At 34.3% G+C, this 13162-nt stretch overlaps 2 protein-coding genes across 2 annotated transcripts; both read left to right on the top strand.

Moving 5' to 3' along the window:
• Positions 1 to 3967: 3967 nt before the first annotated feature.
• LOC134252003 (uncharacterized) lies at positions 3968 to 7987 on the top strand. Its single transcript, XM_062734409.1, has 13 exons — positions 3968 to 4065; positions 4171 to 4250; positions 4854 to 5006; positions 5259 to 5384; positions 5471 to 5545; positions 5645 to 5788; positions 5868 to 5954; positions 6219 to 6365; positions 6522 to 6605; positions 6779 to 6877; positions 7028 to 7099; positions 7400 to 7451; positions 7703 to 7987. Exons 2-13 carry the CDS (start codon positions 4172 to 4174, stop codon positions 7833 to 7835), a joined length of 1251 nt encoding a protein of 416 aa, XP_062590393.1. The 5' UTR covers positions 3968 to 4065; position 4171; the 3' UTR covers positions 7836 to 7987.
• Positions 7988 to 9073: 1086 nt separating this feature from the next.
• LOC134251722 (uncharacterized) lies at positions 9074 to 12831 on the top strand. The gene is made up of 10 exons (XM_062734147.1): positions 9074 to 9522; positions 9750 to 9803; positions 10075 to 10209; positions 10467 to 10610; positions 10880 to 10963; positions 11067 to 11204; positions 11336 to 11569; positions 11812 to 11952; positions 12191 to 12314; positions 12526 to 12831. Exons 2-10 carry the CDS (start codon positions 9752 to 9754, stop codon positions 12662 to 12664), a joined length of 1191 nt encoding a protein of 396 aa, XP_062590131.1. The 5' UTR covers positions 9074 to 9522; positions 9750 to 9751; the 3' UTR covers positions 12665 to 12831.
• The last annotated feature ends 331 nt before the right edge of the window (positions 12832 to 13162 follow it).

The following is a 13162-nucleotide window of genomic DNA, read 5'->3' as shown; positions in this document are numbered from 1 at the left end:
AATTTTTCATCTTATAAACAACAAAACCATAATGTGTCACAAAAGCATTCTTAGGAAGTGTAGTTTTAAGTTTGTTTAAATACCCCCCTCCCCAGAACTCGCACATCATTCGATGTCATTGAACATTTTTCCTGCAGAATTAAGCCAGGTACCCTTTGTTGAAAATGAATTAAATAATCTCAATATGCACATCTTTATATGATATATTTTTCTCCAAGCCCAAAAAGCACTTTTTGTTAGAGTTTAGAGCTTCCTTAAATGACTGTAGCACAACCTCTTTGCCGTACGAAACGCTGTCATGGGGTCATTGTTACACTTGTTGATATTCGCCCGCATTTATGTATATTTCAACAGTAAGTGAAAGGCTGTGCAAATGTATAACGTCGAGAATACCAAGCCTTACTGAAAGTCCAAGGATAATTGAGAATTGTACTAATATTGAAATCAAAACAAAACTGTAGGAGGAATTCTTCGCATTTTGAAAGTTTGTTTACAGACAGAGAGCTAGTCGGGCGGACGATGGACACCTTACTAATCGCATATTAATGATATTATACATTTATAGCATGATCGCGAGGGAAATATGAAGATTGTTTCAGCCAAGAAAAAATATGTTCCCCAAGGGGTTCATCTGAGGGGAATATATTACTGCGCTAAATTAATCTTCATGTTCCTAGAACACTCACGCAATCTTTTTTTAACCAAAACAAGCAAAACCTTTAGAAATAAACATTAACTTTCAAATTCACTTCCAATTTAAATGTTAAGTTACTGAAACCCTTGGACACATACAATCTGCAAATTTTGTGCTGTGAACCAAGCTACTACTCTCAGGAGTTTTTGTTTTTGTTCAACGAACGATAAATACCGGGGTATTGCGGGAAAACGTAGTAGGTATCCGAAGAGGTTGAAAAATTATGAAGAAAACTAAAGCATGCCTACGACAGGGAAATTCGATGTTTTATGGCCTTCTTACTTGATAATCTAGAACCAATCAATTAACGCATTGTATAATAGAATAATTGTAATGAGGTATAATAAATTGTATTTGTTTTCATGTTATTAAAACTTTCAAAAGATAAATGTAAAATATTTATTTTATAAAAATATTTATTTCATGTAAAACATACGATGGAATTCAAGCGCGGATCTAGAAATTTTTCAAAAGGGGGGGGGGGGGTGAAGGATTTTTCAAGGGGGTGGGATTGAAGGGGAAAAGAGTTACATGTATATAACGTATGTTTTACACATACTAGTACATGTATATGTAGTTAAATAACGCAAAAGGATACCGGGTGGAGTATGGTTTTTAAAATTGGAGGTTGATCAACCTGGGAGAAAGTACTTGTATGAATTACTTGAAAGTTTTTGAAAAAGAAAATATATATCCGAACCAGAAAATCCTATTTTGTGAAGGGAATGGGCTTTCATTTTGTATTCACAACCGAATTTCTTAATATATTACAACATTAGCCTTTCACTGAACATTTTCTATAGTAAAAACACAACAAAAATTTGGGACTATACTCTCTCTCTCTCTCTTTTTTTTTTGCAAATCCAGAGGGGGGGGGTTGCAACCCCCGTAACCCCCCTCTGGATCCGCCACTGGAATTTAGGCCTTCTAATAGGATAATATGAAGTCTCTGTTATCAGCTAGTCCATGCAAACTAGGTTTCGACCAATCTGTAGGCATTCTAGGTCATTCTACATATAAAATTTTGCTTCGAGAAAAAGATCGATTAATTCAATTATGAGGCTTGTTGCATGTTTGAACTATTTCTATCTTCTGATAATAACAGAAAACATTTGTTAGTATCAGATTGTATTACAAGTCAAAAAAAACAACTACACATTTCGTACACAACGCCTGCAGGCAATGTTTTCAACCCAGCTAAGATTCCACCCGGCAAAAACTGCGTAATTCATGACAGCAGAAGATTGATCCTCAACCGGAAGTGAATTTGGTACCTTGTCATTAATGAACGATTTCATCCATTTTAATCTAACAGGCAGTAAAATAGATTTTCCAATAATCACATCATAAGATGTTCTGAATACGTATTATTTTTTTATCTTTTTTAGTTAGGAGCGACGCATTTCTGAAAAATTAAACTGTCAAGGGTATTGGTCCTTTATGACAGAACAAGATTGTTACGCCAATACTGATAACTGAAACAATATCAATACTGAAACCTTATTATTGAAATTATAAGTTGTCCAGAAAATTCTCATAACGCCATCGATTTAATTTGTAATACGGGCAGTTTTTAGAATATTTAATTTGTTTGTGTAAGTATATGCATTTATTTTTGAAAATAGTATAATATCAATATTCAGTGTTTCGGTGTCATTTACAAGTAGCAAGTTTATACATGTAAGTCGCATATGTCTGAGCAGGGACGAAAATAGTTAATAATGTATAAACATATTTCTGGTTTGAGAAACCTATATAACTTAAGACATTAAACATGTTAGAAGAACTTGTATTGTGGAAGCTGCGGACCGCATACAGGTTTTGGTAATCTAGATAGATAAAGGAGCTCTATATATGAACTGAAGCAAAATGTTTTAGGACTTTGACACAATATACAATGTATATTTTATTTTCAGTATATGGTACCTGGCATCTACCTCCAAGAAAATATTCAAAGACAGCAAAGTATTAATTATAGAAATCACTGTAATATAGCCAAGTAGGAAAGATACATGCAAATGAAGTGTTAGTTAATTAATGCTTTGCAATGTAGATGGCAATAAAGCTAGCTTGAAAAGACAACAGATTAAACAATAAATTAGATTTCAATTCCTTTTATTTTAGAACTGAAGGACAGAGTTCTCTTATCGCATATATATGAATATTAAAGAGAATGATTCTCAACTTTGTTCCGCTTTACGAAGCAAGAGGGGATCCCATGCATGTAATTGTCGTTTTTAAGGTCATACGCAACGTGCCTGACATATACTGATAATTTTTCAAAAAATTCTTAATTTAAGATTATAGTGTCATCAAATGTTCATAAACAAAAAATCAGCAAGCATTACCAGGAGTATTTGCAAGATATCAATTGATGATTCTTGGATAAATCCGGGAAATGTATTTAAAAATTACTTAATATATATTCCTGAAGTTTCTTGTATCAAAACCTGTTATAGAAGAAGTGTGCAATACCATGAATAAACAGTTTAATACAGCACACAGTTCCTTCAATTACTGGATATCTTCAACTCCATTGGAGAAGACAAAAAAGTTCAAACTGCGTTGCGTATGTACTTAAAATAGGTTTGGGCTTTATGATTGTGAATTATGACCTTTCATTCAAAAATGTACTCATTCAAAATATGGATTTATTTAAAGCATAAACGAAATATCTTATGTAGCTCTAGTATTACATGTGAAGATTTGTGAGGTTGAACAAAAATTAAAAAGCAAGAACTGTAGTTTCTGTTTCATTAAGAACCACCTTGAACAAATTTGTTGAGTCCAGATGAAATTGTTCGTTGATTAAATTCCTCCAAAATTTGTTCAGATGGTCATTTGTAGGGTCATCTTGTCCGTTTTGATACAAAGCTAATAAGTGCAAGCATATTGGTAACAAAATAATCCCTCATTTGTATGTTCATGTGTTACAAAATATGAAATATGGAGGTAACTTTCAGCATATATATATATACTCGTATATGTCCACCCAGTGATCTCATTTATCATTACTGAATGATAATGTGTATCTCTGAACTCTGATGATACAACCACAATACGTAAACTAATATAACTGGGTCCCAAGATTAGTCAGTTCGTGTATGGAAAGCTACCGATTATACACCCTGTGCTGCTCATATGCTGGAATAACCAACCAACAAGCACTTTCTTCTTTTTCACCCGGGGGCAAGAGAAGTTAGAATGTAGCAATCAACCCAAACAATATTCGACACGTATTTGCTCACATCATATATCCTTTACCGAACACCCCTTGGTTTTGTCATATCTTTTGTCACGTGACCACTTATAGGGTATATGAATTGCGACAATTTGATTTAGTAAGAGCTGAACATTTATTCCAACAAGAAGTATGTAAACAGTTTTTCGTATGATCACAGGAGTGTTTATATAGTTCTTCGTTATTGTTGTGTTGGAAAATTAATATCACTAGTTTCACCCTATTTATTTTTCAGAATGCTTAGATTAGTACTCCTTGGGGCGCTGGCCTCCGTGGCCTTTAGCATGAACCTGGGTGGCATGAATTTGGGAGCCAGTAAGTCATGTACTTTTTACATCCTTTTTTCTCATATCGTATATTAGGATTTTCTGCGTATCACGATTATTGCGAAAACACGCCAATTAAAAAAAAAATCTGTATACCGTTTACAATCAATGAGATGTTCATACAAATTAATTTTTGCGATCTTAAAATGATCGGGTTTTTTGCGTTCTTGAAATAATCGTTAAGAAAGCAAAAATTTGATAATTGCAAGAATTACCCATCAACGACGTTATAGTTAGATCCCTATGATTGCTGTAAAATACCGCGAGAAACTTCACTTGCGTAACTGAGTTGCTCACTTTTACTTCAATTTTGTTGAAATACATGTAATAATCCTTGTTTAACACTAAACAGACCTCTCAAAAATCCTTGTTCTCGCAAATTAGATTTTATTTAACATTTAGCATCACACATAAGAAATCTACACTTTTAATTTACAAATTTCTATCATGAATACATTTCCTTGGATGAAATTAATATTTGATGTATTTTCTAAAAGATTTTATGCAAATTTTATTTATCGAACGGAGAGCAAAATGTTTGCCAGTTTCAGAAATTGTAAAACAAATCCGGAAAAAAACCTTTCAATTTCAGTGGGTGGCCTAATGGGAAACCTTGGAAACATGCAACAACTTATGAAAAACATGCCACCAGGGGCTCTTGAAAATGCCATCAAAAATTTAACCCCCGAAAAAATTAACCAGGCCCTGGAAAGCCCCCAGGTTCAGAAAATGATGGAAGGAATGGGTACGTAGATTTTTTTTCTGTTAATAAATTAATTTGAATTGTAATAGAATTCAATCGCTGTGGATTTAAATTCATTAATCGTAAAAACTTATATGTGTTTTCATTCCGTACTCAATTTGTGCATTTAAAACATATTTCGCTATTTGATACTTTTGTATATATTTAACAACTTGTGAAAATAATTTATCAGAAATATTAAGAAAATGATTTAAAAACATGAAATGAAAAGAAAACCTGACATTGATATTGCAGGAATATCAAAAGAACAGGCTGAGCAAGCCGTAAAAATGCTTCCCAAAGACCCTGAAAAGCTCGCTGGCATGATGACCGAAAAAATCAGCGGCACAAAGGCAACCTTGGAGGGCATGGGCGTACCAGGTTAGCTAAAACTACAAAACCCGCGGAACTCAAGTTAACGTCTATATCAGTTTTAATCTAAACTTTAAAAACTTTATTCATTGCAGTTGACGAGCTTCCCGAGATCATCGACGAACTCAAGAACAAATTCAAGGATGACTTTGGAATCGATATTGACAACGGTAATTGATTTATTAAATTAAAATAAGTGTGTAAAGAAATGCGCGCGTATTTGTCTTGGCATCTTAAAATATATAAATTTCTGTGACTTCTTTCTTCAGATGATGAAGAATCCATCGTTGGCAAATTGAAGCAGGTCGCCATTGACCGCATGAAGGAGGAGGGAGTAGACATTGATCCCGAAGACCCCGAGAAAACAAAGAAATCCATGATCCAGAGAGCCAAGGCTTACTTCGGAGTCTCTCGTGAGTGGCCCAACAATTCAACTTCGCTTTCCTAAAATTTTCTTCAAAAATGTTAATCTCATATCGTATTTTATTATAGCCGATATGGACGATGAGGAATTCAAGAAGATTGTCATCAAAGACGTTCTGATCAACCTTCAGGAGCAGGGATTCGACATTGACCCCGGTAATTCTTTGCTTCCGATCACATTTTTTTTTTATCACGTGTTCATTTCACTTAACATTTTTTTTTCCCTTTCACTGGAAAAATTTACAGACAAAAAAAATGAAAATAAACAAATTACATGTACATGTTTTGTTTTTGTTAACATTTTATACTAGTATTGATTCGGAACCTTACTAATACATCCTCTCCGCTCCCTAGCATTGCTTTGTTACGATACTTGAAACTAGTATGACGTCATTAATTTTTTGATGAACCATTTTACAGAGGAGCCCAAGGAAGCTATTATAAAACTGAAATCCATGGCCCTGGAGATGGCCAAAGACTACGGCTTCGAGATTAACGAGGAGATGGAATGGCCCGAAATCAAGCAGAAGCTCATGGAGGTCATGAGAGAGAAAGGCGTTCCTGTTGGTGAGTACAAATGTTAAAATCATCTTAAATTAAAAAAAAAGCTGCTTGATGGCTTATATTTAAATTTAAAATATATTTGGCGAAGAAGATCTAGCGCAGCACATCTATAGAAAATATATTTTTTAACTACTAGTATTCATTTTTTCTTTGATTCAGATGACCAAGAGAAACTGATCCCATACTTGGCAGAGAAATTCCAGGAATACCAGCCACTCATTATGGAATTCCTCAGCAACATGCGTAAGTTAGGGAAGATCTTGGCGATTTTTTTCCTGATGTTTTTTCTGATGAACATCAGATCCAATATGACTTTTATGAGTTTTAAGTGTTGCGTTCAATTGATCAAAGGAAAAAGTGATATATTAACGAACTTGAAATGAAATTTCTAATTAATATTTTATTTATCCCTTCAGAGCCCCAGCCCCAGGTTCCTCAGGTGATTCCCCAGATGATGCCTCAGATGAGACCAATCCCCTTCATGCGCCCCATGCCAGTGCAGCGTCCACCATTCGGTCAGTACATATACATGTAACATGTAGTTACTCCTACTCGTGTGATAAAAACACTTGATTGCATAAACCTTAAAAAATTTGAATTCTGTAGTAATTGTGAACGTTGATTTTGTTAAATTTAACTTACCACTGAGTATTTCAAACTTTCAGCCATGCCCTTGAACCTTAACCTTGAAATCAACATCGATGGTGATAACCAGCCAAGCTTTGGTGACAGATATCGTAAGTCCGATGTTAAATGTGGAAAATTTAAACTATAATAATTTATATAGTTTGTAAATAACTCCATTTAAAAAAAAGTTATTTAAACAATTCTGAAAATGGAATAAACAATCTAAAACTTATTTTAAAAATAACCTTTTCTCAGTAAAACAAGGTCAACATACATTGAATCAAAAGCGATACTTATTTTGAATTCATTTATCATAAATATATCTCATACTTTTTCGTCTTCTTTAATTCCTCTTTATTTGAACTAAAACCTACTAACTTTCTATGTAAATTTGTTTGTATCATATTCAGAATATAACGAGCAGGAAGAGATGATGGAAATGCTACAGGATCTCCTTCACTAGTAAGTACCGGCGGTAACCAATCAAAATACAAAAATTGACGCGTTCAAAAGTTTATGCAATCACTGGATGTTGAGTGGTTGGCGTAATTTTGAATTAGCGCTACACACGTCTGTTTTTTGGATTTTTTTTAGCGGTGTTGAAAAATTAGCTCATTGTCGTCCGAGCCAATGCCGCCAAAATATGACGCCTGCTTTTTTAAGTATCCATACGGTATATATGATAAAAGCTAATTTTTCGTCCTTATTTGTAGCCGCCACATGGCCAAGAGACTGATCGCCGAGAACCAGATGCTTCAGCACCGTCTGATGGCCTTGGAGAGACCCGTAATGTCAAGGTCACCCATGATTACCGCCATCATGGCCAGACCTGAAGAAGAGGAGTAAATGATAGAAAAATAAATAAAACATCAGAAGTAGACCTGCAGCTCTGACCAGAACAACACAGGGAACATGTAAATCAGCAATAGATATGTTTTTATTGATCTACCAGCAACAAGTCTTGTATACCACATTTTCATTAAAATTTGTAAACAAAATTTTATTGTTTTTACTTGTATTTTGCAGTTGTGTACCAGATCACTGGTACTGAAGGTACATATTAAATACAATTATATATAATGCATAAGCACAAAGAATAGGCAATCACACATATACAAATAAAGGGCATTTTACTAATCAGGGTCTTTTTTAATCAAATGCATGAAATGATTAATTGTAGTTAACGTAGAAAATGGCGTACATGTATTCGATAACTTGCACAAGTTTCTTCAAAGTGAGTGTCTTTTAAAAGTATGATACATTTTACATAAAGGTCATGGACGAACCGGGGGGGGGGGGGGGCACGGATGGTACCCCCCTTTCTCAATATATTTTTCCAGTATATACTTCGTTATAGAAAACAAAGCAATTTTTATGAATTCTAAAGACTACTATTTTTGAAGGTAGTACATGTACTCCCAAAAATGAAATCCGCAAAATCGGTTTAAAGAAACCTGGAATGGTTGCAACTGTTAATCCCCGTATTTAAAAGGATATATAGAAAGATAGATACAATTTTTTATAATATTTATTTGTATTTATGATATAATGTGTGATTATTTATCTGTTTTAATTTTTAAATATTGAACAAATGTGCTTAATATTATGTTGCATTGATGCGAGAACCCATCTCTTAAGAAAAATCTTAAACACCAATGTCTAGAATTTAGAAATTACAAGACAATTCATTTTCTGGACCTGAACAAAAGAATATTTTGGTAAAAATCATAATTCCTTTTTTAAAGCAATACCGGTATCTATTCCTATAATTGGAGATTCTTTATGAAAAAACCCCTGGAGGTTCTTCACAAGAGAGTAACAATACCCGAATTATTAATCATACCGTTTCAAGCTATCCTAATATTTTTTTATTCCATGCTAATGGCTCTTCTTCAAAGTGGGAGTAAAATAAAGCACACGCATGTCATTGCCGATTTAATTAAAAAAATCAAACATCACAGCATTACGTTTCATGAATTGTAATTGTCGTGAACGCAAAAATACTTTGAAGACTACTATCCATCGAAGCCTTTCATTCTACCAGAATGACTCTTGACCGGTTGATGTTGTGGAAAAGAACAAACGTGATCTAAAAACAATTTATCATCATTACACTAATTCAACTTCTATTCATTTTCTTTTATTCCCATTCTTACCTAGCAATAAGAAAGTTTGATGTCAATGCTCCTACTTAGAGATTAAGGTTATTCACTTATCAAACATGTTAATAATAACAATTTCTTGATGTTTTCACATAACCCCTGGTAATGAGCGATTTCAGACGGTCATTTAGTTTAACTTGTGTATTACAAACTGATACGTAACTGTACCGAGCCCTGCTGAATGGGGTGCTGCCTGGCGCCCTCTCTGCAATCTACTCTGTTCCACGTGTACATTTCCTTGTCGCATGCCCTTAAGTTGTGCACAACTTCCGTAATCTGCATGTTACCCGGGACTGCCATGTTACATAAGGCGTGGTATATAAATATCAAAAGAAGTCAAACTACCCAGTTACTTTGAGAACTCACAAGCAGTAAGTATTTTGGACACAATTTTGAATTTTTTTTTATAGAAATTTTGGTTTTCTGAGCATATCAATCTTATTTGAAAAAAAAAATTTAAAATTACTCACAGTCAGGTTTATTTATTTCAAAAGGATATGCCAATTTTCACCAAACCTTAAATGTATTATTTCCTCATTCAATTGAAATACATCTAATTTTAGAAATCTAAAGTAATAGTTGATTCTTTTCTTTGCAGAAATGATCCGGATTGTAATTGTTGGACTGTTGGCAACAGTTGCCATGGGTCAAAGTAAGTTTGAAATTATATAAAGAAAAAAAATCAATGTAATTCTGTAAAAATGTACAAACAATGCATAGAGATAACAGCTTAAGTATTATTGAAATGAAGATAAAATAAAACACGTACTAGGAGAGGTACCTAAGAGCAATGATTTATAGTTCCTAGCTTTTTCAAAAATAACAAGTGCTTGAATTCCCTATTAATGTATATTTTTATTTTTATTTTTACAACATACTGTACTTTCATGTTGTTTAATTACAAAATATCTTAATCTTTTTAGTGTTTGGAGGGATGGATCTCTCCAGCATGATGTCAAACATCAACCCCGAAATGTTGAAAGATTTGACACCCGAGAAAATCCAGGACGCCCTTAAAAATCTCCCCCCAAACATGAAGGAGATGATGGGCAATATGGGTACGTTTAATTAATACGGCATAAATGTGTGCTCCCCCTCTCTGTAAAAAAGGATATGAAAATTGATGAAAAAAATGGTCGTTCATGAATGTGTTTCTTGCGCTAGTCAAGTTCCATTAAATGAACAATTTTTTCTATGAATAAGAAACAGAGTTTAAAAAGTTTTTCCTTCAAATTTATTTTTATTGTAAATAAACTATATAATGATGTATTTTTACATTAATTAATCAATTAAATTATTTTCTTTTATTTTTCAGGAGTTGACGAAAGCCAGCTTGAGGATATGGTGAAGAACTTGCCAAAGGACATGGATCTGAGCGCTCTCGCTGACCAGGTCAAAGGTCAAGTTGGATTTGACATGGACCAGATTAAAAATGCCATGAAAGGAATGGGGATTGAAGGTGACCATCATATGTGTAATTATAACATAATATACATATATTATAATGTTATATAACATCAAATTACGTAACTGGTAATTTACAAGGGGAATTACACAGTCATATACCGATCAATTTTTACTGGTCATTAATTTAAAAAAATTTTTAAAAAAAATGAAAAAGTGCTTCATAAACAAATAAACAGTTAACATACATGTATGCTTACGCAAACAAGTTTTATATTCCCTCTGAATAACCTTAGAAGTTAATGTAATGTTTGATCTATACAGGTGACCTCAGCGAAGTCGTTGGCAAGATGAAGAAAGATCTCTTGGAACAGGTTCAGAAGGATTTAGATATCGAGATGGAAAATGGTTAGTCTTTTTACTGTTTAACTGTAATTAATTGAATTTAACTATTAATTTATTGACTAGTTATCTTTAGAACAATTTGATTGGTTAATTTGTCATGATACAGTTGACACCAGCGACATCGTTGACAAGCTGAAGGAGAAGATCATGGGTGACCTTGAGAAGCAGGGACTGGACCTCAGTCACCCCGAGGAGCTGAAGAGACAGATCCTAGAGGAGATGAAGGTGTCCTACGGAGTGGAACGTAAGGACAGGAAATTTGTTATCAAACAAGTTATATAAATGTTCCTCTGTGAATTCTATATTCTTTCAAACGTAATAAAACTGATAAACTTTTTACAACACTTGAAATGATGACGTCAAACATTCTTGCAGCCGACATGGACAACGAGGAATTCAAGCAGATGATCGTCAAGAACATCATTAGTGACCTGAAAGAAGAAGGTTTCGATGTCGACCCGGAAAATCCAGAGGAGTCCCTAATGAAACTGAGAGAAATCGCCAACGAAAAAGCCAGAGAGTTCGGATTTGACTTCTCCAACGGATTCGACCTCACTTCCATGGGAAACAACATCATGGAGAAATTGAGGGCTTTTGGAGTTCCAGTTGGTACGTTGAGTCAAATCATTGCAAAGTTTCTAGTGTAAAAACTGTTCAAACATATTATTTACTTATTTCCTTGCAGTTAATTATATTATTAAAAAATAATTAAAAGAATAGCATCCTCGCAATGCCAGGGGGTCCTGACGCGGTGCCGTTGCGAGGATGACACAATAGATATGTCAAAAAATGTAAATAACATTAAGTTGAAAGCTTTAAGTTTGTATTGCACGTTGTATTTATTTATACAGATGAGCCAAGCAAACTCCTCCCCTACATCATGGAGAAGGCCCAGGAATACATGCCAATGATCCAGGAGATGATGGTGGCCCAGTCCATGCCCCCAGTTCAGCCCGTCCCCGTCCCCATGGGACCCGCTCCCCAATACGGAGGTAAGGTGTCGTCTTTGTACAGTAACTGTGTTATCAAGTAATTCATCTCCAAATAATTTTGAGAAAAATAAGTTTATATTCTATGAAATATGTTTAGTCATGGATTTACCAAATCAATGTCATTTTGCAAAATCTTACAAATTCTCGAAAAAAAAAATGTATATGTACTTCCATCACTTCCATCAGTAGATTCACAGTGTCTGACTTAGATTTGAGATGATGTGTATTCTTTTAATAGCTCCCCTGACCTTGAACCTTGAGATCAATGTTGATGGTGGAGACAGACCCACCAATGTCGGCATGCCCGTCAGCCATTTCTCTGAGGAGGAAGTTAGTGAGCTGCTCCAAGATCTCCTCCACTAGTAAGTCAAGAAACGAAGTTACACCGGGCATTTCTTACTTTCTTCCTTTATTTATTGCATTAAGCAATGAACACACAAGCCAGATACTTAAATCACATAAGAATTCGCCATTTAATCATCAATGAACAATTAACATTCGTTTTGGGGTAAAATATAAGTTTATTCACAACTGACATGGTACTTTATTGAAACATACCTTTCCATTTTACAGTCGCACTCTGGCCAAGAGTCTGATCGCCAAGAACGAGATGCTTCACCACCGCATCGAGGCGCTAGAGACCAGACGACCCGTGATGTCAAGGTCACCCATGCTCGGAGCTCTTATGCACAAATACCACGAGGAAAACTAATAATCTTTTCCTGATTATCCAGAAGTCAGTAGGCGTTTTTTTTCTTCGGTGCCACGAGCAGACACAAAGAAACGCCTGAAGCCACACTAAAACGCTTGTAGAAATTGACTGAAAGTGTTGACTGAAAATTGCTGTTGAGAATAAATATTTATGAAAGTTGATTTATTTTATTTGCTTTTATATATCTGAGAACAGACTTGAATTTAAAAAATATAATTTTGACACACCTTTCAAAAATCATAAGAACTCTGTATTTCTATTTTTTTTTTACGAGATCAGAACAATAATTGTGCATCAATCTTTGATTTCTAAATTTTTTCTATGTACTCTTTGCATACTGTTTTTAATGGCTCCTGTAAAACCAATTTCTATCAACGACTAACTTCAAGATATAGATATTTAGGTAACAAACATGCAATTTTCTTTAAAAAGAAAAACTTCTATGAAAGTTTGAACAGTCTATAACTGAATGTGAAAGCGACCTAGATTGGTAGGGAT

The sequence above is a fragment of the Saccostrea cucullata genome, unplaced genomic scaffold (genome assembly GCF_032062105.1).
Source record: "Saccostrea cucullata isolate Sc308-1 unplaced genomic scaffold, CSIRO_AGI_Scuc_v1 ctg1, whole genome shotgun sequence".
NCBI lineage: Eukaryota > Metazoa > Mollusca > Bivalvia > Ostreida > Ostreidae > Saccostrea > Saccostrea cuccullata.
The sequence above is the reverse complement of the archived record's forward strand: the minus strand, read 5'-3'. Positions and strand labels throughout refer to the sequence as shown.